At 44.5% G+C, this 26,417-nt stretch overlaps 1 protein-coding gene across 10 annotated transcripts in view; it reads left to right on the top strand.

Moving 5' to 3' along the window:
- The window catches only part of Cryzl1 (crystallin zeta like 1), a 45,268-nt gene that overhangs the window by 17,392 nt on the left and 1,459 nt on the right, over positions 1-26,417 (top strand). For 2 of the 10 annotated variants that reach the window (XM_063270421.1, XM_063270418.1), the window contains 10 exons: positions 139-216; positions 4,258-4,330; positions 7,836-7,880; positions 8,847-8,915; positions 18,480-18,613; positions 20,000-20,111; positions 22,371-22,469; positions 23,415-23,596; positions 24,573-24,678; positions 26,143-26,188. In XM_063270421.1, the coding sequence (XP_063126491.1) occupies positions 4,270-4,330; positions 7,836-7,880; positions 8,847-8,915; positions 18,480-18,613; positions 20,000-20,111; positions 22,371-22,469; positions 23,415-23,596; positions 24,573-24,678; positions 26,143-26,188 (854 nt within the window). In that variant the 5' untranslated portion in view covers positions 139-216; positions 4,258-4,269. Of the gene's footprint in view, positions 1-138; positions 217-4,257; positions 4,331-7,835; positions 7,881-8,846; positions 8,916-18,479; positions 18,614-19,999; positions 20,112-22,370; positions 22,470-22,811; positions 23,380-23,414; positions 23,597-24,572; positions 24,679-25,970; positions 26,189-26,417 lie in introns of those variants that run through there. The other 8 variants (NM_001013044.1, XR_005491010.2, XM_063270420.1 and 5 more) reach the window with 8 other exon arrangements.

Below are 26,417 nucleotides of genomic sequence, written 5' to 3'. Positions count from 1 at the left end.
TCCCATTAGATATAAACTTGGGGGTGCTCATGACACTTGGCCTCAGTTTTGTGTCTTCAGTTCTATGTGGACGTTTTCACAAGATGAACGAATGTCCTCACAGGATGTGTAACGCAAGCTTCTGTTGTTCGGTTCTAGGAAAATGTCTCTGTCACAGAGGATAACTTTGTGAGAGTGCAAGTTAAAGCCTGTGCCCTGAGCCACATAAACACAAAGGTACCGGTGCCAAAGGGGAATGGGGTTGTCATGGGTGTTTAGTGTCTAACGGTAACTGATTGCTGAGTGCCAAGAAATTACTTCTTAGAACAACTGAACTTGAAACTCAGTTGTCTTTATGTTAAGGTAAGTGGTCTGATTTGTGTTTTATATCCTTATGTGGAAATATTTTATAAAATGTATTTTTGAGGCATCTGAACACTTCTATTACTAAGTCCCATAGGTCAAGGAAGAAATTACCTTCATAAACAGTAGCAATAGAAAGTAGACAGTTTATTGACCACTGAGTTGGCTGTATTTCTCGTTGACATTGTTTAGCTATGATGTGTATGCTTGTCATTTCTCTGTCTCACAGACACTTGTCTCCAGTCTCATATTACCCACAGGTATCTTTATTGTTGGCCATAAAACTGTGACTTTGGGGGGGTTGGGGATTTAGCTCAGTGGTAGAGCGCTTGCCTAGGAAGCGCAAGGCCCTGGGTTCGGTCCCCAGCTCCGAGAAAAAAAAAAAAAAAAAAAACTGTGACTTTGGTGCAGGCGTGGTGCACACACCCTTAAACCCAGCACCCAGGAGGCACCAGCGTCTGAGGCAGGTCTGGTCTACACAGCAAGTTCCAAGTAAAAAAGGGCCACACAATGAGACCTTGTCTTAAAAAACAAGTAAACAGTTCATAAAGAGAACTAAATAAATGTGCCATGCGTTAATAATGATGGATAGTTAAATGCACCGTGATAAGTATTCTCAGGTTTTAGTGTCACAAAGACCTCACTCTGTAGCCCAGGGTGACCCTAAACTCATGGTCCTCCTGCCTCATCTCCCCAGGTATTGGGATTTTAGGTGTGTATAAGCCCCACTTTGGATTTTTCTCCTGTGTTTGTTTTGGGGATTCATTGTTTGATGGTGGGTCTTGTTTAGTCTTTTACATTTCTTTTTTTTTTTTTTTTTTTTTTTGTTCTTTTTTTTCGGAGCTGGGGACCGAACCCAGGGCCTTGCGCTTCCTAGGTAAGGGCTCTACCACTGAGCTAAATCCCCAGCCCCTTGTTTAGTCTTTTGATCTGAACAACTGACACTTACTTTAACCCAGATTTGAAGAGTAGTAGTCCCAGATCATGGCAAGCATGGCCATCTCCAGGCTGTCCTTCAGGCTTTCCAGTAACATCCTGGCTGTGTCCTGACTCCTCCCTTCTGTGTGTGCTGCCCCTCTGTCTTGTCATCCTAGGACTCTCTCATACAAGCTCACTTACGGCAAACTCCCCTCATTAAGTCCTTCTCCAAACACACTCATGCTGGGCCTGTGTCAGTTAGGGTAGGAAGGGCCAATTCAGTTCAGACTGCAGCAGTAAGGAATGCAGACAAGAAAACTGACTTGGGCACATGATTTCTATGTCCATGACTGCAGCTGGGGTAATAGTGTGTCTACTAAGGAGAGATGCTGTCCGGTCACCGTTACTATTAAACCTTATAGGACCCACACAGATTCTGGTTGTGTGTGGTGTTGACGACTGAACATGGACATTGTGAATGCTAGGCAATCACTCTGCCACTAACAAAGAGAGATGACAAAGCAGTTGAATGAACTATTGCAAGCCACTAAGCAGGCTGTCTTTCTGAAGACAGTACATTAATGTAGGAAAATGCTTATGGTGCATGAAAGATGCAGAATGCAGTTGCTAAAACCATGGTTATAATTCAGAAAGCACTTAAAGGAAAACAAAGGGCTCAGAGCCAGAGTGCTTACTGAGCACACACAGGCACGCACATATAATACACACATACACATTCTCACACACCCCACACACACCACGCACATACAGACACCACACACATATAGGGAATACCACACAGACCACATGCAAACAAATCACACATAGACACCGTAAACATTCCAGATATACACCACACACAGGCACACAACACACTATACATACAACACCACACACATATATATACACACACAGTATACATACATACATAATACACCACCACATACTACATACACAAATACCACACACACACAAACCATACATACATATATCAAACACACAACACACATATAACACACACGCCAACCACATACCAGATAAACACACCACACACAGGCACATAACACACTGTATACTGTATATACAACACACATGTATATGTATACATACCACACATACACACCACACACAGGCACACAACACAACACACACATATACACACACATATCACACATATACTCATATAACACACAGACCATCACATACTACATACACAATAACTGTACCATACATATACATGCCATACATACATATCATACACACATATACCACTCATAAACACTACATATACTACACACATATCACATATATATACACCACACACACTGTACACCATACACCACACACATACCACATACAAGAGAGAGACAGAGACAGAGACAGAGAGAGAGAGAGAGAGAGAGAGAGAGAGAGAGAGAGAGAGAGAGGTTGAGGTTCCCCAGTATTTCCATAAGAAAGTCATATGGATGTCCTAAGGAAAGTATGAAGTTCCACTGGAAAGTCAGTATACACACAGGAGGGCTTCTTTATGTTTGTTCGTTTGTTTGTTTGTTTAATTTTTTTTTTGTTTCTTTTTTTCGGAGCTGGGGACCGAACCCAGGGCCTTGCGCTTCCTAGGTAAGGGCTCTACCACTGAGCTAAATCCCCAGCCCTTGTTTAATTTTTAATTGAAAAGTTATGGTGAGCTGGAGATGGCTTAGCAGTCAATAGTATTTGTAGAGAACCTAGGTTTGACTCCCAGCACCCACATAGCAGCTTACAACCATCTGTGACTTCAGTTCCAAGAGGTCCAACCCCATCCCTGACCTCTGTAGGCACCAGGCGCTCAGGTAGTGCTTTTACAGACATACATGCAGGCAAAACATTCATGCACATAAAATAAAAATAAATGTCTTTAAAAAAACAAGTGGGGTTGGGGATTTAGCTCAGCGGTAGGGAATACCACAGTTGTTCAGGCCCTGGGTTCGGTCCCCAGCTCCGAAAAAAAGAAAAAAGAAAAAAAAAAGAAAAAAAAAAAAAAAAACAAGCAAACAAACCCCAAGCCGCTGTACTTACCATAAGTCTGGAATGATCTTGTGACCATTTCCTGTGAGCACCCAACACTCCTTCCCTAAGCCCTAACCTCCAACTGAGGAAAACAATGGTGGCGGCTTCTTCTTCTTCAAGACAGAATCTCATAAATCCCAGACTGGCCTTGACACCCCTACCCCACCTTGGGGTGCAAGGATTGCATGCTTATGCAACTCAGGCCCTGTGGGGCTCAGGGACTCCTGCCTGCTAGCCAAGGCTACCTCTGAGCAATATCCCTGGCCCAAAGCAGGTGATCCTTAGAGGGTGAGGAGGCCAGCCACAGGTCCCAGGCAGCCTGCTCTGCCTGCTCCCCCTCACCTTACTTGAATGGGTGACAGGGAAATGGGGCTTGGCCAACTGAGGTTGTGTGGGGACGACATTTCACTTCATCTCGACAGAGAGAATGTGGTTAAGGATGCCCTGGTGACTGAAAGATGGTGCCCGAGACTCCTCTGCATCTCCAGCCTCAGCAGCTCACCATTCCCACTCCGGAGGAGGGCATTTTGTGGCATTTTTTGTAATGTTTTTATATTTATTGTCATTCCAAAAGTGAATCATATTTGCTATTCTGTGGCTTGAGTTTTTGTTGTCCCCACTTTCTCTCCCCGGAGCTGGGGACCGAACCCAGGGCCTTGCGCTTGCTAGGCAAGTGCTCTACCACTGACCTAAATCCCCAACCCCAATTGTCCCCACTTTCTCATATGTCACAGATGAGTTTTTATTGTTTGGTTTTGTGGTTGTTTTGGTTTTTGATCCACTCGGTAGCCCAGGCTAGCCATGAGAACTCAGACTAGCCTCCAACTTAGGATCTGCTGCCTCTGTCTCCAGCACACTGGTGTTATGGCAGGTGTCGGATTATAGTGTGGGTTACCCTGTAAATGCAGACTATTGTTGACAGTAATGCTTACGCATTCTATCATGATTCAGCTTCTGGCAGAGATGAAGATGGAAAAGGAATTCTTCCCTGTTGGGAGAGAAGTCGCTGGGATTGTATTAGATGGTGAGTATTATCGTACTGTCCGTATACAAGAGATTTAGGCCGGCACTGGTGGCACACGCCTTTAATCCCAACTCACTAGAGGCAGAGGCAGGAGGATCTCTATGAGTTTGAGGTCAACCTTGTCTTCCAAGAGAGCTCCGGGATGGCCAGGGCTACACAGAGAAACCCTGTCTCTGAAAAAAAAGGGGGGAAAAAGGGCTGGAGAGATAGCTCAGTGGTTAAGAGCACTATCTGCTCTTCTAGAGTTCCCGAGTTCAATTCCCAGCAACCACATGGTGGCTCACAACCAACTGCAATGGGATCTGATGTCTTCTTCTGGTGTCTGAAGACAGCTAGAGTGTACTTATATATAATAAATAAATAAAGGAAGAAAGAAAAAAAGGAAAGAAATTTAATAATAGCTAATAAAGTCACCAACACATAAAACAATACATTTTATAATATAAACTTATTAAAAGGTCATTTTTAAAAGTTGAAACTAGGATTTAGTTTATTATTGAAGAACTTTATACTTGAATAAAAATTTAGATTTTGACTCATGTGATGTGGCAACTGAATCCCAGAGCAGCTCTCTTTGAGCTTTGATCTTGTGTGTGTGTGTGTGTGTGTGTGTGTGTGTGTGTGTGTGTGTGTGTGTGTGTAGCGTGGGTAAGCAAGCGCTGAGTGAGCAGCAAATGAACTTAGTGATCATCCAGTTATACGTTCCCTACAGTCTGAGCAGATCACTGAAATCACAAGTAAACCTCGGATACAGTCCACCCCGTAGGCTTCTTCACAAGTTAGCATTGATTCCGCGTGTGAGCTGAGTGGACAAACACTGGTCGTGAATGCCTCTTCCTGAGTGATCCAGCTCTACTCAGAAATCATTTCAGATACGTGGGTTCTTGTTCCATGTGTTAAAATCATTATTTACTTTTAAAAATACTTTAGGGTGAGCAAAACCACCTCACTGGTCAGTTCTCATTAGAACAACTCTGACCTTTGGATGTCCAGGATAAACTGCTTTGCTTGAGGTAAAGCACACTGCAAGTGCAGTTGCTGATGGGTATTTACATTTTGGTCTAAAGCTAACTCATAAAAGTAAGTTGAATTTGTTTGTAAACATTATCCGAAAGGATGATGTCTGGGGGCTGAGTGTGTAGCTTGGCGGTAAAGTGCTTGTCTAGCATGCACAAGGCCATGGGTTCGGTCCTTAGAGCTGGCAGAAAAGAAGGAAAATCATTCTTCAAACATAGGAGAACAAAAGAATACACGAACACAGACATGCTCTCAGAAAGACACAAATAGGAGGGTAGAGCAGAGCCAGCCAAACTCTTGGTGAGCATTACAAATGAGGCTGCTAGATTGCTGTCCCTAGGAAGAGGACAGATAGGCTAAGAGACCAGCACAAAGCATGTCACACAGCCATCAGCTACACAGGGTGAGGGCTGAGGGACTGACAGAAGCAGCAGTGGTGAGGAAAGGGCATCAGCAGGAGGTCATGAGCAGGGTAGAGCGGAAGTGTGAGGCCTGTGAATGGCATATGCAGGTGAGCTCACACTCACATTGCTGAGATCATGAGGGCAATGATGACCTTTTGCTTGGAGTCGCTGGTAAGCAGTTACCTGGGTGGATTCTGGAGGACAAGAGCTCTGCTCAGGAAAGGATTCCATTTGAGAGTTGTCCATGTGTAGGCAGAACACCAGAACAAATGGAGTTGGTGAGCTACAGAGGCAGTAGAAACAGAGAGGAGCCGTTTGGAACACCAGCGATTAAGGGATGGTGGAGTAAGAGAAGTGTGGCAGGAGCCTGGGAGAACAAGCATGTGATCCCTGAGAAGCCAGGAGGACTGGAGGTGACAGCACAGGATGGGCCCCCAGAGGAAGCAAGCAAGAGGGGATGCAGACTTAAACACTTACTAGCTTGTTACCAAAAGATGAATCAACTTTACTTCCGTTTCCTTGTCTGTAGACTAGAAGAATAATACTATATACTATAAGGCATGCTATAGGTATAAGGCAACTATAAGGTATACTATAAGATTCGATAAGGCATACTACATTACAAGGCTTATAGGAAGCCCAAAGTATTCAACAACACTCCTCCTCATTTCATCTCACAGCTCTTAGAATAAAAATACTCAAATGAGTTGACTGTTGGCAGAGGAGTATGTGCATGTGTGTGTGCATGTGTGTGTGTGTGTGCGTGTGTGTGTGTGCACGTACATATGTGTGTGCATGCTCAGCCGTGAAAGCACTTTGCTACACCAGCCTGATAGCCCAAGTCCATTCCCTGGTTGCAAAGCAAGAGCCACCTCCCCACCTCGCAGACATCGTCCTCAACCTTCACACACTTGCCATGGCATCAACTCTTGTACACGAACAATAATGATAGCATCAATGAAGTTTAAAAAAGGAAGTTCCAGAAACTTTCTGGGTACCAATCAGAATATACTTACCAAGTCAGAGTAATTTTTGATGTTATTTTTAGAACTTACAAAAATATGTTTTAATACATATATGAGTATGTGCCTGCATGTGTGTATTGTGCACCTGTAGAGAACAGATAAGGCATCAGATCCCCTGAAACTTAAGCTATAGACATTGTGACCAACCATGTGGGTACCGGAACAACAAGTGCTCTTAACTGCTGAGCCATCTCCCTAACCTGCCAAAGTCATGTGAGACATTGGAACTCTACCTGTGTGGCTGAGACTTCCCCACTCAGGATGGCAGATGTGCCCGGGACAAGGTGTGTGCTGGGGGGTTAGTGTTGAGAGCAACCATAGAAGCTACACAAGGAATTCTTTCTCTCTCACCTGTCTCCTGAAAGTTAGCCACATTGGCAGTGGCACAGGACCATATTTCCCCACAGTGCCAATGCCTGTGGCCTTCAGATTTTCTAGAGAAACAAGACTTGAAGTGTTCTACTCTGTACAACTCCTACACCACCTAACACCCCACACATTCTTCGCCCTTCGATTGAGTGGGTATTTACCACCCTGCGAGTTACTTCATCTCATTAATTTTTTTAGTTGGCTGTTTGTTTGGGGGACAGGATCTCATGTAGCCCAGGCTGGCACTTTAATTTGAAATGTAGCCAAAGATGACCCTGAATTCTTGAGCACCATGACTCCACCTCCTAAGTGCTGGTATTACAGGTGTCACCACTATTTTTGGCCTTTTCATTTGTTTTCATAGTCAAATAAAAATTAAATTCAGGAAGCCAGAGTGATGGCTCAGCAGTTGAGAGCACTGGTTGCTTCCAGAGGACCCAGGTTTGATTCCCAACAACCACATGGTGGCTCACATCTGTAACACCCGTATCAGCGAATCCAATGCCCTCTGTGGCTTCCACAGGAATCAAACCCACACACACACACACACACACACACACACACACACACACACACACACACACACAGATATACAAGTGGCCAAAACACCCCTACACATAATAAAGTAAACAGGTAAAAATTACATTTAGTAACCTCTGATGTTAATGCTCACCATTTTCTGCTCTTCAGTTGGCAAGAAGGTATCGTTCTTTCAGCCAGATGATGAAGTCGTCGGTAAGTTGTGGCCCCAAGCCCTCACTACTCTGTCGCCATCCATCTTTCTTCTGTGTAAATAGTAATGCTCATTGTGACCTCACTTCAGATAAAAACGCTGTCTTTGCCTGGGAGTGTAGTCATTCAATCCTAGAATTCCAAAAATAAAAATATTTTCCTGGCTTTTGAAACTTGCCCTCAAATATCCACTACTGAGGAAAACTGAGTTTGGCCTCAGCAGAGCACTTCAAGCCTGCCCGCCTCGGGCTGTCAGCAGTCACAGACAAATCCCAGCCAGAGCACATCTTTTCCTCCACACTCTGCTTCCTTACCTTGTCCCTACTGCTGGGTCAGACTGAAATTTCTAGGCAACATCACAGGCCTAGGCTTGGAGATTGTTGATGGAGTGAGCCGTGGGACCTCTGCTCTCTGCTGTTCCTGTAAAACTGAGAGTTAGTGTGAAGCAATCTGTCATTCTGAAACCCTCACCCACTGTGAGCACGCGGTGGGCATCTGCTCCTGCTTGTGTGCTTGTGTCCCAGGCAGTCACGTAGCTACGTGTGAACCCCACTTTCCCAACTGTCTTCATAGATGAGGCCTTGGGAAATGCCGTCGAAGGTCAGATGTGTGGGAAGTGTCTTCAGGCTTACGGGCCCCTGACTTGCATTTTCATGAAGAGCTGATGATTGTATTCTTTTACTTTTTTATCCAAGAAGTCAGTAACACTCTGTGTTGCCTAAGTTTCTTTATGTAAGAGAGCGGAGCTAGAACTTGACTAGCCTCCAGAAAAGTGGGGTCCTGTTAAGTCTCACATCCTGTGAAACCAAACTGTGGAAAGGAGCCTCGGAGCCCCAACCCTCCAGGTCGGCTACAGGACAGCAGCCATCTTTACAGCAACTCCACTGCACAGAGTTCACACGAACACATCTCCTCAGAAATGAGCTCACTCAGGGAACTTTCCCCTGAAACTCTCTTTTCAATCTGTAGGGATTTTGCCTTTGGATTCGGAAGACCCCGGACTCTGCGAAGTTATCCGAGTACAGGAGCATTACCTGGGTATGTGGCAGTCCAGGCGTTCGGAACCGAATAAGTCTATTCCACTGAAAGCATAACTTTTCCTTAGCCATGTGAATACTTCTGGGTTTCATTATTTACAAACTAGTGTTTATTAAGCATTGTGTAGGCCCGTGAGGTTGACTAACATTGTTCATGGCTGTGACATTATATTCATATCAGAATTTGTGAATGTCTTGCTCTTAGCTAATCTGTGTGTGTGTGTGTGTGTGTGTGTATGGTGTGTGTGTGTTAGTGTGTGTGTATGGTGTATGTGTGTTACTGTGGGTGTGTGGATGTGTAGGGTGTGTGTGTCTGGTATGTGTGTGTTAGTGTTTGTGTGTCTGTGTGTATGAGTCCATGTGTGTGTTAGTGTGTGTGTGTGTGTGTGTGTGTGTGTGTGTGTGTGTGTGTGTATGAGTGTGTGTGTTGTGGGATGGAACTTAGGACCTCCAGCCTGCTAATCAAGAACTATACCATTGAACTCTTCGCTACCAACTAAAACAAAAAATATATAAAATTCAGACAGTATTTGTTAAAACTGAGGCAGAAAAAAATGTAAAATGCTTATATTTGATTTTCGTTGCTAATAGACTTTGATCAGTATTTAGTTTTATTTTTCATGAGAAATTAGATTTTGAGCATTTCCTAAATGCATCTGCACTTTCTGAAAGTAATGAAAAGACACTTCCTCTCCTATGCATTTGGAGGAGATAAGGAGCATTTAGGAACTATGGCTGATCAGCGACCCCCACTTGCTGTAGAAGCTAAGCCATAAGAGGAGACCGCAGCAGCCGGAGAGGCGGCTCAGGTCTGAAGAACCTGCTGCACGGCCCTGAGGACCTACTTAGGAACTCCCGAAGCCACGGGAAATCCAGGGGCAGTGCTGCATACCCAGAGCCTCAGAGCTGAGCACAGCAGGGCAGGAGTCCCCAGAGCTTGCCAGCCAGGGCCACCAAGTTTGATGAGAAATCTTATTTCAAAAAGTAGGGTTGTGAATGGTTGAGGAAGACAGCCAACATGTAACTCTGGCCACTATATGTGTGTGTGCGTGGATATGTACACCCAATACATGTGAGCACATACATACAAGCAAATGGCTTAACACAACAACAAAACAAAGCCCCGGAGGCAGGGTGAGTGTTTAAGGTGCTGGAGATGGAGCCCAGAGGCCTCACACATGCCAGGCAAATGCTCTGCTGTTGTCCACATCTTCAGCACCGAGTTAGAGATCAGAAGGAAAAGTACAGTGACGTCTGGAGCCTAGCTATGAAGTTTAAGTTCCAAGTGATGTTTCTTTCCTGCTTTTATTGATAAGTCAGAAGATAGATTATAGTCCAGAAGTGTCTGGTGTCTATGGAGTAAACAGTGGCAGAGTCTGAGGAGGGAAGGAGCCAGGACCCGACATTTCCTTGGGGCTCTGTAAGCCAGCTGTGGTAGAACACGGCTACATTCCTAGCAGCAGGCCAGAGACACAGGAACTAGAGCTCAAGGCCTGGGCTGCAAAGTGAGGGCCTATTTCAGAACAGGCTAAGTCCTGTAAGAATGACCACCACTGAGGCGAGAGAGGTGACTCAATGGTGAAGAACACTGGCCTCTTCCAGAGGACCTGAGTTCAGTTCCCAGCACCCACATCTGGCAGCTCACAACTATCTTCAGCTTCAGGGGAATTGACACCCTCTCTGGCTTCCATAGACTTGCACACATATGGCCTGCAGGCACAGACTCATGCACACATACATATAAAAAATCTTTAGGGGTGGAGAGATGGCTCAGCAGTTAAGAGCACCGACTGTTCTTCTCAAGGTCCTGAGTTCAATTCCCAGCAACCACATGGTGGCTCACAACCATCTGTAATGAGGTTGGGTGTGTCTGAAGACAGCTACAGTGTGCTTATATACATTAAGTAAATAAATAAATCTTTAAAAAAAATCTTTAGAAAATTAACAAATGACCACCAAAGTTATGACCTCTAGGTGAGAGTCCTGGCCACACTCACTGTGCACAATGATGAGATTCACCTAGAAAATGCTGTGTTTCAGCTCCAGCATTTTATGGGCAGAGGGTGAGTACGTTTCATGAGACTGCACTGGGAAATCTCAGAGTGAACTGGAGCTATTGTCCTTAGCCTGGAGACTCTGCAATGAGACTCAGCATTCAGTCACTGAGTTCAAGTCAGTTTTGTTCTCTTACCAAACCCAAGAATGAGGTTCCATATGACCTCCCAGATATGAGGACTGTTTCACAAGATCAGTAAACTGTTCAAAACCGTGGGATCCTCCCAGCTAGCCTAGCTATGTTCTGCTTCTGACGCCTTTAAATATTTACTTGTTGGTTGGTGAGTTGGTTGTTGGTTGGTTGGTTGGTTGGTTGGTTGGTTGGTAGTTGGTTGTTTGGTTGGTTTGTTGTTTGGTGGGTTGGTTGGTGAGTTGGTTGTTGTTTAGTTGGTCGATGGGTGGGTGGGTGGGTTGGTTGGTGGGTAGGTAGGTGAGTTGGTGGGTTGGTTGGTTGGGGTTAGTTGGTTGGTGGGTTGGTTGGTGATTGATTGGTTGGTTGGTTGGGGTTGGTTGGTTGGTGAGTTGGTTGGTGGTTGGTTGGTGGGTTGGTTGGTGAGTTGGATGTTGGTTGTTTGGTTTGGTTGGTTGGTTGGTTGGGGTTGGTTGGTGAGTTGGTTGGTTGGGGTTGGTTGGTGAGTTGGTTGTTGGTGAGTTGGTTGTTGGTGAGTTGGTTGTTGGTGAGTTGGTTGGTTGGTTGGGGTTGGTTGGTGAGTTGGTTGTTAGTTGGTTGGTGGGTTGGTTGGTTGGTGAGTTGGTTGGTTGGGGTTGGTTGGTGAGTTGGTTGGTGGTGAGTTGGTTGGTGGTTGGTTGGTGGGTTGGTTGGTGAGTTGGATGTTGGTTGGTTGGTTGGTTGGTTGGTTGGGGTTGGTTGGTGAGTTGGTTGGTTGGGGTTGGTTGGTGAGTTGGTTGTTGGTGAGTTGGTTGTTGGTGAGTTGGTTGGTTGGTTGGTTGGGGTTGGTTGGTGAGTTGGTTGTTAGTTGGTTGGTGGGTTGGTTGGTTGGTGAGTTGGTTGGTTGGGGTTGGTTGGTGAGTTGGTGGGTGGGTTGGTTGGTTGGTTAGTTGGTTGGTTGGGGTTGGTTGGTGAGTTGGTTGTTGGTGAGTTGGTTGTTGGTGAGTTGGTTGGTTGGTTGGTTGGGGTTGGTTGGTGAGTTGGTTGGTGGGTTGGTTGGTTGGTGAGTTGGTTGGTGAGTTGGTTGGTTGGGGTTGGTTGGTGAGTTGGTGGGTGGGTTGGTTGGTTGGTTAGTTGGTTGGTTGGTGAGTTGGTTGTTGGTGAGTTGGTTGTTGGTGAGTTGGTTGGTTGGTTGGTTGGGGTTGGTTGGTGAGTTGGTTGTTAGTTGGTTGGTGGGTTGGTTGGTTGGTGAGTTGGTTGGTTGGGGTTGGTTGGTGAGTTGGTTGGTGGTGAGTTGGTTGATGGTTGGTTGGTGGGTTGGTTGGTGAGTTGGATGTTGGTTGGTTGGTTGGTTGGTTGGTTGGTTGGGGTTGGTTGGTGAGTTGGTTGGTTGGGGTTGGTTGGTGAGTTGGTTGTTGGTGAGTTGGTTGTTGGTGAGTTGGTTGGTTGGTTGGTTGGTTGGGGTTGGTTGGTGAGTTGGTTGTTAGTTGGTTGGTGGGTTGGTTGGTTGGTGAGTTGGTTGGTTGGGGTTGGTTGGTGAGTTGGTGGGTGGGTTGGTTGGTTGGTTAGTTGGTTGGTTGGGGTTGGTTGGTGAGTTGGTTGTTGGTGAGTTGGTTGTTGGTGAGTTGGTTGGTTGGTTGGTTGGTTGGGGTTGGTTGGTGAGTTGGTTGTTAGTTGGTTGGTGGGTTGGTTGGTTGGTGAGTTGGTTGGTTGGGGTTGGTTGGTGAGTTGGTGGGTGGGTTGGTTGGTTGGTTAGTTGGTGCGTTGGTAGATTGGTTTGTTGTAGATAGGGTATGGTGAGCATGCAGGGTGCATGTGTAGAGGTTAGAGGACACTTGTAGAAGTCAGTTCTCTCCAGGGATGGAACTCAATCATCAGGCTTGGGACGAGTACGTGTTAGCACTGACTCATCTCCGCAGCCTCATCTGCTTTCAGCTCTCAAGGAACTCTACCAAACTTAGAAATAATTTCATTCATTCAAAACTGGGCATACCTTTTTAAGTCTGTCCTTTTATTAATGACCAAAACTAACAACTATTCTTAGTGCTCATGCATCTACCGTTGATTCATATTTTATTTGTTTAGTCTTTCTAACATAATAAGTATTTACCATCTAATATAAAAGCAAGAACACTTACCAGTTAGTTAGAACCTTTGGGGTCCAGTACTTGCTGTTCTATCCTGAGGATTGGGTTTCAGATCATATCCCCCACACTCAGCAGCCTCCAGATTCCTGTCACCCCAGCAACAAAGAGCATCTCGCCCTCTTCTGGTCTCCTATGGCACTTGAGTGCACACATACACACAGACACATACATACATACATACATACATACATACATACATACATTATAAAAATAAATCTTAAAAAAATACTTTTAGATTCCTAAAAATAGTTTTATTGCCCTTAATGTTTTTTGAAGGACTACATGATATGTATATGCACATGTGTGTGCACATGCATGTGTGATTAGAAGTTGCATATGTGCCCTGTTTTTATTACCTTTCTCTCTCCCAAGACGAGGCTCACTGTGTACCCGCAGCTGGTCTCAGATTTGCAATTCTCTCACAAGAGTTTGGATTATGTCCTATGAATAACATTTTAATAAAATTTAATAAAATCTTTTGGTAGAAGATACTGCCTCCTGAAAAGCCACACAAGTAAAATGTGTGTCGATGAACATAAGAACAGATAGGTATACTTTAGGTCAGACAGTCACCTTTTTACCTATGAGGCCTTTAGCAACTACTTCTTTTTTTTTATTTATTTTTTTTTAAAGATTTATTTTATTTATTATATATAAGTACACTGTAGCTGTCTTCAGATACACCAGAAGAGGGCATCAGATCTCTTTACAGATGGTTGTGAGCCACCATGTGGTTGCTGGGAATTGAACTCATGACCTCTGGAAGAGCAGTCGGGTGCTCTTAACTGCTGAGCCATCTCTCCAGCCCCTTAGCAACTACTTCTATTCTGTACCTAATTTCATAATCAGCAAAATTAGAGGAATAGTACTAGGTAAATAAAAGTGAAAGAAAAAACAAACAGTGCATTTCTTCTGTGACTCAATGTGAGTCACTCCTAAGGTGACCTCAGAATCGCCGGATTTCTCCCCATAGCAATCATTTCTACAGTGGACACACCGGGCGCACTCTGTTCCTATTGAAGTCTCTTTAATTCTGGTGCTGTCTACCTGGAGATAGCAGAGATGCTGCAGTTTGAGGACCCAGTCCCACCAAAGAACCTTCACTTTTGGCATGGTCACTCGTGTGGGCCGTCAGGACTCTGAGAGAGAGCTGGGTTCCACTTGAGGCTTGTCTGGCTCGTGAGAATGACTGAGTGAGCTGAGGGACGGGCTGTGGAGATGGATGCTCAGTGGTAAACATGTTAGGTTTGTTTTTAAAGATTTGTTTATTGGGGCTGGGGATTTAGCTCAGTGGTAGAGCGCTTACCTAGGAAACACAAGGCCCTGGGTTCGGTCCCCAGCTCTGGAAAAAAAAAAAAAGATTTGTTTATTATATATGCGTACACTATCGCTGTCCTCAGACATCAGAAGAGGACATCAGGTCCCATTACAGATGGTGGTGAGCCACCATGTGGTTGCTGGGATTTGAACTCAGTACCTCTGGAAGAGCAGTCGGTGCTCCTAACCGCTGAGCCATCTCTCCAGCCCCCCTTTAAAGATTTATTTATTTATTATATATAAGAAAGTGCTATGTTTAAGAGCTCTTGTTGCTCTTGCTGAAGACAGGTTTGATTCACAGCCATCTGTAACTCTAGGTCCATGCACAGGGGTCTGGTGCCCTCTTCTGACCTCCAAGAGTACCAGCCATGCATGTGGCAAAGCACTGCTACATAAAATAAAAATTAATAAATGTAATTCAAATTTGTAAAGAACTGGAGATAACACATTTACTGATTTACTGTAAAGGAGGTTAAAGGATACAAATAAATGCAGATACACACAGGACAAAGTCTCCCTCTCCTTCTCCCCCTCTCCTCCCTTTCATTCTCCCTCTCCCTCTCTTCCCCCCTCTCTCTCTTCCTCTCCCTCTCCCTCTCTCATATTTCTTCCTCTGAGACAGAAGGCAGGACCCCACTGCAATGGAACTCTCTTGTACTGGCACACACCTTTAATCCCAACATTTGGGATGTAGAGGCAGGCAGATCTCTGAGTCCAGGGCCAGCTTGGTCTACAGAGCAAGTTCTAGGACAGCCAGAGCTACAAAGAAAAACCCTGTCTTGGATGGATGGATGGATGGATGGATGGATGGATGGATGGATGGATGGATCTATGAACGAACGATAGGTAGGAAGGTAGGTAGACAGGCAAACAGACAGGCGGGTCGGTCGGTCAAAAAGATGAAGGTCTTCATATCTACCAGCAGGCAAAACATGTCAGAGTTTTGTGGCTCCAAGATGGAGACAGTAAGATTGAGCACAGAATCAGAGGGACTTTGCTCTGTGACGCTTGCTTCTGAATTGAGGACACCCCAGCAATAGAAAAGACCATCTTTATCCTCGCTCAGCAGGCAACCAAGGACAAAGGTCCACCTCCCCGCTAGGTGGCGATAGTCTGCTGTAATGCATTGCCGACTGCTCTGTGAGCACCTCATGTGGAAAGTGTGATTCCCAGAGAGGATTGCTTCTAGTGCGAACAGCACAATTTATTTGAATGAGAATTCGTTGAAATGTGAAGAAACAGCTTAATGGGCTGATCATACAGAACTCTTTCTTTTTAGTCTGTTGTTCCGTTTTCAGGGTTTGGGGAGCAGGGATGTTTTTGTTTAATTTTGAGACAGGTTCTCACTGTGTAGCCATGGGTTGCCTATGTAGACCAGGTTGGCCTCAAACTCATAGAGTCCTGACTGCCTATGCCTCCCCCTGCACATCCCTCCCCACCAAGTACTGAGATTAAATGTGTAGGTCATGATACCCAGCTATATGTTGAGCTTTTAAAACTGTATTGGGAGTTTGCATTGTTTTTCCACGTACAGTGGGAAGGCATTGATTTGAGGATGTTATTCACATGTAGTGTGTGGATGTATACATGCTTGTGCATTCAAGCCATGTTGCATGTGTGAAGACCAGAGGACAACTAGCAGGAGTCTGTTCTCTCCTTCCAACATATGGTTCCTGGGGGATTAAACTCAGGTCTTCAGGCTTGGCAGCAAGCGCCTTTCCCTGCTGAGCCCTCTTGCCAGCCCCCATTTTGTTTTTCGGACTCATGATCCCCATTTCCAGCTTCCCAAGTCTGTGGTCCTTGTAGCGCCCCACCACACCCACACAGCACTTCCCTTCCTAAAGATATCATTAAAGTGATTGAGACTCAGCTGTTGAGTTGAAATATGTTGAATAACTATAATATGAACTCCAATACTCCAAACTCTAAAACTTGGGGATACCAGCATTCCACACCTAGCTTCATATGGCAGGCAGCAGCCGAAATGAAGGCGGCATGCTAAAAACACTGTCGGAAATTACTGCAAAGACATGGCTGTGCAGTTTTAACAGCACCGCCTGCTTTTCTGGAGGACCTGGGTTTAGCTCCCAACGCCCATGTGGTGGCTCACAATTGGTTGTAACTCCAGTCTCATATGTCCCAATGTCCTCTTCTAGTCCCTGGGCACTACACACAGATGATGTACAGATATACATGAAGGCAAAATATCCATAAACACAAAATTGAAATAAATTAGTCTTTCATAATAAAATAGATGGACTAGAGAGTTGGCTCATCAGTTAAGGGCACTGACTGCTCTTCCAGAGGTCCTGAGTTCAAATCCCAGCAACCACATGGTAGCTCACAACCATCTCTAATGGGATCCGATGCCTTCTTCTGGTGTGTCTGAAAACAGCTACAGTGTACTCATACATGAAATAAATACATCTTTAACAACAAAAAAGAATAAAATAGATAAAATTATTCTCAAGCTAGATACATAAAATATATGTGAAGGAAATGAAGTTTCTATTTGAAGTGGGTCTTGTCTGCAAGATAGCTCACTATGTATGCAAATATCCCAGCCCAACACACTTCTGCTCTCAAGCGTTTCGTAGGATGCTCAGCTTGTAATATTTGTAATATATGAACAGATACCTCATCTGAAATATATGAAAATTCCATAAAAGAATAAACAAGAAAGTGCCAAGACGTCAACAGTCGCTTCATGAGAGGACTCCAGAGGCTGGCAAACTCAGCATTGTTATTAGACAAGGAAGAGCAAGTGACAGTCACAGTAAGAACTGTCACATATCCAAGTGATGGGCTGTGTGACTTTCAGAGTCAAAGGTGGCCAGAGGCTCTTCTGGTGACAGGTGCTGCTCCTGGAGAAGCACTGTGAGGGCCACTGTTGGAGGGTGAGCCTGTCCACAGGCACTGCCTGACGTCTTAGCAATGTTACTTCACCAGCCCAAACTGCAAGCGCTCACCAGCTAAGAATGGACAAACACACAGACACTCCCACATGGCCCAAGCCATAAAAGAACAAATGTGAGCGCTCCACCATGCCTTCCCTAATGAGGACAGGAAAAAGATTTGTTTAGAAACTTTGGGGGGGGTGGTACTTCAGCAGCACATATACTCAAACAACCTGGACCCTGTGGCTCTCTCTCAGAATCAGAACCACCAATCTAAGAGCATACACTGGCTGGACCTAGGCTTCCTGCTCATATGTAGCAGATGTAGCTTGACCTCATATCTCCTACCATGTGTACCACCCACTGCATGTGGGTCCTGAACAACTGGAGCAGGGGCTGTCCCAAAAGCTGTTGCCCATACGTGGGATATGTTCTCCTAGCTGGGCTGCCTTGCCTATCCTCAGTGGGAGAGGAAGTGCCTAGCCTCACAGAGACTTGAAGTGCCAGGGTCGGGGGATAGAGAGGGGGGTCTCTACCAGCTCAGAGGAGAAGGGGAGGTGGTGTGGGGGATGGACTGTGGGAGGGGGTGACCGGGAGGGGGTGGTGAGCAGGAAGTAAAGTAAATAAGTTAAAAAAAAACCTGAGGTGGGGCCCAGGGAGTGTCCTCGCTATTAGTACATATGCTGTGCCGTACACATGCATTCACACACTTTACATTTAAACAGTATGAAATATAGAAAGAAGAGGTTCAGAGTCAGGCAGAAGTGGAACTGTTGAGTGTCCATGTGATGAACTGAGGGTAGAAGAGACACAGGGCCATAGAGAGCAGGGACTGTTCAGGAGCAAGGCAGCGACCTGTGCTTTACCTGTGCCTCCGAATGTCTCTCCTCCCAGAACACTCCCACCCAGAAAACAGATTCTGTGTGCATAGGAAGAAGTCGGGGCAGAGGCCGGGACTGCAGTGGGTGGTGCACAGGGTGGGGAGATGAGGTGCTGACGGAGCTCACTGGTGAACTCTTGCTTCTTGTTCTTTGTGACAGTTCATAAGCCAGAAAAGGTGCCATGGACGGAAGCCGCTGGAGTCATCCGGGATGGAGTCCGAGCCTACACAGCCCTCTATTACCTTTCTCAGCTCTCTCCCGGGAAGTCCGTGCTGATCATGGATGGGGCAAGTGTGAGTCCCAGCTCATTCTGTTTAAAAAAAAAAAGAAACAGTCCGAAATACCGTAAACATAGGGACTGCAGAAAAGCTGTGTGCAGGTATCCTTCTTTATTGTTAGATAAAGAATTGTTAGACTTCTTTTCCATCCTCCCATTTTATCCTTGTAGACCGCTCTCATCAACAGCACGTAGCAAGTTAGACTTAGCTGGCCACTGACTTGGAACCTACCAGTAAGTTAAAAAACGAGGCAAGGCTTTTGTCTCTCTGGTGTTTTCAGAGCAGTGATGATCACTGCCAAGGCGTGGTGCATGCTAGGCTCTACCAGCAGCACGAGTCCCTACCGAGCCATTCGATTCTTTACTGTGACTCTGAGTGAGACAGCTCACAAGCCTGGAGAGCCATTCTCGGAGCCTCAATAGACTTGGAACAGTGACTCCAGTTCTCTGACTTCTGCTTGTGAGAGTTGTGGCAATAGAGGGACATAGAGGAGCTTGAAGTGGGCTCACAGTAAGCGTTTTACATGCCACAGGAAAAACCCTTACGATAGATACTACATGCATGATCCAGTTTTAAAAATGGCACAGCCAGGCGGTGGTGGCGCACCTTTGATCCCAGCCCTCAGGTGGCAGAAGCAGGTGGATCTCTTGATTTTTGAGGCCATCTTGGTCTACAGAGTGAGTTCCAGGACAGCCAGTGCTACATAGAGACATCCTGTCTCAAGGAAAAAGAAAAAAGAAAAGAAAAATAAAGGTTCAAAATTTAGGGTAAAATCATGTTCTTTTTAAAGGTTTATTTATTTATTTATTTAGTGTATGTAAGTACACTGAACCTCCATTTAGTTGCTAGGAATTTAACTCAAGACCACTGGAAGAGTAGTCAGTGCTCTTAACCGCTGAGCCATCTCCCTGCCACGACAGATCTATTTTTTAGCAGGTTGGGGTAGGGCAAACATCTTTAGCATTAACTCTAGGCTGACATCTGACATCAGGAGAGTCTGTTCCTAGTTCTTCCATTCTTACCAAGGGTTCAGAGATGGTGCTTTTGAAGTGCTGTGATCATTGAAGCAGTATAACTGGATTCCCATCCATGTGGTATAGCTAACTTGGACTATTACAGGTCACTATTATGATTTGATTATTATGAGTCACCCTTCTCCATGCCATGTCTCTGGGCATGGCCCGCCATAGACTTAGTATGTGGTTAGTATGACCTCGTAGTTAGGAAGGACTCACCCAGATGCTTGCCCTGCTAAATTGGAGCAAATTATTTCTTTTTTCTATTGTGTAATGTTTTAAGATATATTAAAGTCATACTAAAGAATTATATGTGTTAAACAGTCTGTGAAGTAAATTAGGTGTGTCCTCTCACCTTTATCTGTTGATACGTATTTCCACGCAGGCATTTGGCACAATAGCCATTCAGTTAGCACACCACAGAGGAGCCAAGGTGATCTCAACAGCACACAGCCTGGAGGACAAGCAACATCTTGAAAGGCTTAGGCCTTCTCTAGGTGCGTTACATGTTACAGTACTCAGTGCAGACCGTCAAAAACATTAATCTTACAAGGAAATCAAAACCTGCACTTGTAGCCAGGCATAATGTCTCTTGCCTGCGATCTCAACCTCAGCAGGTTGAGGCAGGAGAATCTTGAGTTCAAGGCCAGCCTAAAGTACCACTGAGATCCTTTTTCAAAAAAAAGAAAAGAAGAAGAAGGAGAAGGAGAAGGAGAAGGAGAGGAAGAGGAAGAGGAAGAGGAAGAAGAGGAAGAGGAAGAAGAAGAAGAAGAAGAAGAAGAAGAAGAAGAAGAAGAAGAAGAAGAAGAAGAAGAAAGAAAAGGAAAAGAAAAAAGACAGAAAGAAAATGTACACTAGTAAAACAAAGTACAGAATTCCAAATAAAATCAGCATTGAAATGCTCTTAGCAGGCTGGCAAGACTGCTCAGTGGTTGGGGTTGGGGGATTAGAAGCTGAATGGGGTCCCTGGGGAGCAGGCTAGATAAATCAGCCTGAATCACAAGTCACAGATTCTGTGGGAAACCCCACCTCAGTAAACACAGAAGTGGATGGGCCAGTGGGTACAAGCACTTGCCACCAAATACCTTCCCCCACATGGTAGGAAGAGAAAAATGATTCCCACAAGTTGTCCTCTGCACTCCTCATGTGCTGTGGTACACACATGCAAACTCGAATACGTGCACACAAGGGACATAATCCAAAGCAGTTGGGGGTGGAACAGCTGAGGATCATTTCCACCGTAGACTTTAGGCCTCCATCCTTCAGTGATCTGTAAGCATGTACACTACAAACACTTGCAAATGTTCACATGCTCACAAAGAGAGAGCAGAATGAAGGCGTCAACTGCAGCTCGGTAAACGGAATCCTGCCTACCATTTATGAACCCTGAGCTTACTCTCCAGCATGGGAAGACAGAGAGATGGCTTAGGACAGACGTAAATAGCTAAGCCTGTGTTGAAAATGTTTGCCTGTTGGCTACTTCTGCACTTCCAGGATTGCTCCAGCACCTTCTTGTAAAGTTTTTGTTTAATATTTATTTTTATATGTGTGTATGTGTGCCACATGGATGGGTGCTGACAGAGTCCAAAACAGGGAACCAGATCCCCTAGAGCTGGAGTTTCAGACAGTTGTGAATTGTGTGACAAGGGTGCCAGGAACCTGGGAACTGGTCTCAGGTCCTCTGGAAGAGCAGTATGTGCAGTGTGAGCCGTCTCTACACTCTGCACTCTCACCCTGAACCCCTGCACCCCTGGTTCTGCACTCTACCCTGCACCCCATCCTTGCCCTATCTCACCTCCAAGAGTTTGTGCTTGTAGTCTGAACAGCTCTGACAAACATCATCCTCAACAAGGTGCTAAAAACAAAATATAATTATATTTTCATTGGTTCAAATTCCAAGACATTTTTTTCAATTCTCAGTATAGTTCTATTGTACTGTTAATATAATTCATTTTTTCTATTGCTATAATAGTTTCAAGAGCTAAGGACACAGCTCAGCAGTAGACTGCTTTTTGCAATTGCTAAGGTCCAGGGTTTATGTCCCTCACCTAGCACTGCAGACACAAAAACATTTATCTTCATGTGTGTGTGTGTGCATGCGTGTGTCCATGTGTGCGTGTGTATGTGTGTGCATGTGCGTGTGCATGTACCTGTGTTTATGTGCCGTGTATGTGTGTGCATGTGTGTGCATGCGTGTGTGTGTGTGTGTGTGTGTGCATGTGTATGTGTGCCCAGGTGTGTGTGTATGTGTGTGTGTGCTGTGTATATGTGTGGGTGTGTGTGCATGTGTGTGGGTGCAATTAATGCAGCCCATGAAATTAGCTTATCTAGCTCTACTAAAACCAATCGTGCTCCTTTTCTTACATTCAGGACTCTTCTCCATTATAGGGAGCTAGAGGAGCTCGGGGAGAGTGGGTTTTCATGATTAAAAAGGGATAAAAAGATGAGTACAGTAGTGCACACACTCAGGACACTTCTCTGGGTACGCTCAGACACTGTCACTGTGGGCCCCTGTTCTCGGCTCCTGTGCTCACAGACAGCTGACTGTCAGTGGGCCAGCCTTGTGCGAGCGTACATGTCTCCATCTTAGTGAATCTGCCCAGCCATGCCTTCAGAATGAACCTTAGCAGAGCTGACTTTTCCTTTTAATTTAATAACTGTTGAAACCTGCTGTCTTTTCTTTTCCTTTCCCCCTTATCTATTTGTGTTGATCTCAAAGAAAACAATGCAATTGCTTCATTTCCTGTCCTTTACAGCCCGAGTGATTGATGTGTCTAGTGGGAAAGTCCATGTTGCTGAAAGGTGCTTGGAAGAAACAGGTGGCCTGGGAGTAGATATTGTCATAGATGCAGGAGGTGAGTACCTGAGAGCCGAGCAGATGCAGGGGTGGGGACCTGAGAGCCGAACAGCCTGTGTGATGGTTTTAGTTAGATAAATTGAAGAAAAGGTTTAACTAGGAACAAATTATTACTGCATTCATAAAAATTGGATGTTTAAGGATTTGTTTTTAATTAAAAATCCATCTATTTAAAGTCTCTTTACCTGATTCCATCCTCAATGCTGTTTCTCTGGAAGAGGGAACACGCCCTTTAAGCCATAGGCACTGAACGTTAAACCCAACAAGGGGAACCCCTGTGAGAAAACCTGTCACCAGGAGGAGTCTCACAGGGGGTCCCTAATTCTACACACCTGCCCAGCATTTCATAGCCACCAGTACTGCATGGCTGCCCTCTAGTGGATGGATGACCTCTGTACGGCCTATTGAGGAAGACCAGTTTTTCCTTCTCTCTCCTGAGCTTTTACATTTACCTTGGGTCTGTCTGTGTACATAGAGGCAGCAGCACTGTCCAGAAGCGTCAGTGTCAGGAGCCTGCACAACAGCTCTGTGTGTATTTATTGTGCTGTAGCCATCCTGTGTGGTCCTTCCTGATCTTTGTTTCCCAGGATTTGGACTTGACGTATAGAATCATTAGTGGGTGAATTCTGTACTTCAGTGTGATCAGTTTGTGGGCTTCAGTGCATGCGACTCGGCAGTTTAATAAGACAGCCTTTTGTCCCATTGTATTAAGCTATGCTAATGACAGTTATCACGAGACATACCTTGCTTGCTTCCAAATAAAAATTTAGTTTGCATTTAATTTTAATTAAGTCTAGAGTATATTTTGGTATAGTGTAAAGCCAACTAAGTTTTCCTTTTACTAAGAAATGTGTTCCTTGCTATAAAACAGACTGATAATAAAATGAATTGTAAGATCTTTATAAAATATCTTTTTTCTCTTTTTTAATTATTCATTTGTAAGTGAGATTATATAGTAAAGATGATGAACCAGCTGTAAAACAACAACTACCACATAAGCATGACATCATCACACTTCTCAGTGTTGGAGGCCATTGGATAACGACAGAAGAAAACCTTCAGGTATTATCAGAAATAGCCAAGCCTTGCTATCACACCAAGGGGATGTCGGTAGCACAAAACAGCGTGAGTTCTAATCACACCCTGTGTTTACAAGAGGGTAGCTTCTTTTGTATGTTATGTATGTAACTGGTCAAATTCTATCCAGCAGGGAAGTCGTTCACTTAGAACACATTACAGTTGTATTTAGTTACACATAATGACATCTGGACTTTTACATTGTATTTCAAATTACACTTTTGTCTTTGCACGCACATGTATATGCAAGAGAAGCCAAAAGTAAACATCTGGTCTCTCCCTCTATTGCTCTCCACCCTATCTTTTGGCAGAGGAGCTCTCCTGAGCCTGGAACTTGCCAGTTTGGCTAAAATGACTGGCACCAAGACCCAGTATCCTCCCGTCTCTGCCTCTCTAGCACTGGGATGACAGCTGTGCCATTGCATCTGGCCTTTTACTTGGTGTTAGTGTCTGACCTTGGGTCCTTGTATCTGTGCAACAAGCACATTGGTAACTTGAGTCATCTCCCAGACCCTAAAAGTTTTCTTTCCACTAACCCCATAACTGTAATGAAATATTTATGAATAATATTATCATAATTTTATAACCCAGATTGATATTCCTATATGTCTGTATAGATGAATTACCTCCCAAGGTTATATTTTTCAACAGAATTCTAATTGAATGTTTATATCATAGCTAATATATAAGTACTATACTAATATATCAGTCCAGACAAAGATGCCTGATAGTAGTGGGCCGAAGGCACAGAGAGAACCTGCCATACACACACACACACACACACACACACACACACACACACACACACATCTACACCTGGAATCCACATTGGCCCTGCAACTGCCCTGTCCTTGCTGTTTGATCATGGCTTAGGGAAGAAACTGTAACTAAGGGCTGTATAAGCTTGTAGCGAGTGTCTGTGCTTTCCACAGTGTTTAATTTGTACCAAAGGCTTTCTAGTGTGAGCATCTTTGTGCTGTTCAACCTAACAGTAATTGTTTTGTCTCTGTGTCTTCTCCCAAAGTTGGATCCTCCAGATAGCCATTGCCTTTTCCTCAAGGGAGCAACAGTGGCTTTCCTTAATGATGAAGTTTGGAATTTGTCAAATGCACAACAGGGAAAATATCTTTATATCCTTTTTTCTACTGATTCAAATTGCTAGCTTTGAATTGCCTTGTACTCATGAATTCTTTCAATGGAACAATAAGGAATTATAATTAGCTGTGAACTTTCCTTGAGCATGTCTGACTTGTGACATGAAGTCTGTGAGGTCTGAGTAATGTAGTTCCATTTCACAGGTGAAAAGACTGATATTTACAGAGGCTACTACTGTGTGCCCAACGGTACAGGGAACAAGAGACAGATGGTAATCAGATCCCAAGGTTTAACGCCTTCTGAACAGGAAGTAAATAATGAGACAGGTGGAAAATTTCTCTTCGCTTTTAACCTGGCATTACATGATACCTTCATTGGTAACATACTTAACTTTTACAAAGGTGCCATTGAATAAAATATTTCAAAATGTTTACAGTTTAATTTTATAAGTATCATAATGGAACTTTTTTTTAGAAATGTATTTATTTACTTGTATGTGTCTTTGTTTGGGCCTATGCCTGCATGTTGTCTGTATACCTGGTGTCCAAGGAGACCAAAGGAGGGTGTGAGGTCCCTCTAAAACTAGAGTTACACACTTATGGCTCACAAGAGTACTGGGAACCAAACCTGTGTCCTCTGCACGTGATCTTACCCATGAGCCCTCTCTCGAGACTGTCTTATTCATTTTTATTCTTTCTTAATATAGATATAATTCTGATGGCTAGTAACATAGCATGTTAGTTACATTTTTGTTGCTATGACAAACACCATGACCAAAAACAGTTTATAGAAGGGTTCAGTTTGGCCTACAGTTCCATAATAGCTGGGAAGCCTTGTCGTCAGGATGGGAACCTGGGTTAGCGCACCCTTATCCACACACTGGCAGCAGAGAGAGATCAGTAAGCAGGAACACGGCGAGCTCATAAGCCATCAAAGCCTGCCCCCTTCCCAGGGAAGTCTTCCTCCAACAAAGATGTCCCTTCTAAAGGACCCATAACTTCTAGACCACCACCAACTGGGAACCAAGTCTTCAGACACAGGAACCATGGGGGGACATTTTTCATTAAAACTACCACACAGATGCATATTAACTAGCATTTTTCTTATTTTTGAAGCAAGTAAGAGAACTTGTGCAAACAAATTGAAGCTGTCCCCAACTGAATTCATTGATGAATGTTTATTTTATCTTTGAGCTGAAAAGCTGAATACCATGCTTAATGCTTAAATAACAAAGACTGTGGCGTCCCATTGACCAGCCTCATGCAGGCTCACTGTTCCTACCACTCACTCTCCTCCTTCTGTCCCTGTCACTCCTCTGTTATTGCAGATCATCCCTTTGTTCTAGAAGTGATTGACAGTTCTAGTTGCTGCCGTACCACTTTGAATTTGAAAGTGCAAAGCTTTATAAAAAGAAAAATAAAGGAGTCCTGCCCAGCATCTTGAATGGTTTATTTAATCCCCTCTCTGCTACGGTGAACCTTAACAGTTCTTCCATTTACGCATCTTAAAAGACGTGATGGAGAAGCTATCAGCTGGTGTGTTCAGGTATGCGAAAACAGCAAGCTAATCGTCATTTCTCAAAGACAGAAAGGGGGTGTTTGTATTTATTCCAGTTTTATGGCATTTCTAGTGCTTGTCTTTTTTAATCACCTTTAATAAATAGCTCTTTCATGATTCTCAAATGATGGCTCAGCCGTTAAGAGCACTGGCTGCTCTTCCTGAGGTCCTGAGTTCAATTCCCAACAACCACATGGTGGCTCACAACCATCTGTAA

The sequence above is a fragment of the Rattus norvegicus genome, chromosome 11, assembly GCF_036323735.1.
Source record: "Rattus norvegicus strain BN/NHsdMcwi chromosome 11, GRCr8, whole genome shotgun sequence".
Lineage (NCBI taxonomy): Eukaryota > Metazoa > Chordata > Mammalia > Rodentia > Muridae > Rattus > Rattus norvegicus.
The sequence above is the reverse complement of the archived record's forward strand: the minus strand, read 5'-3'. Positions and strand labels throughout refer to the sequence as shown.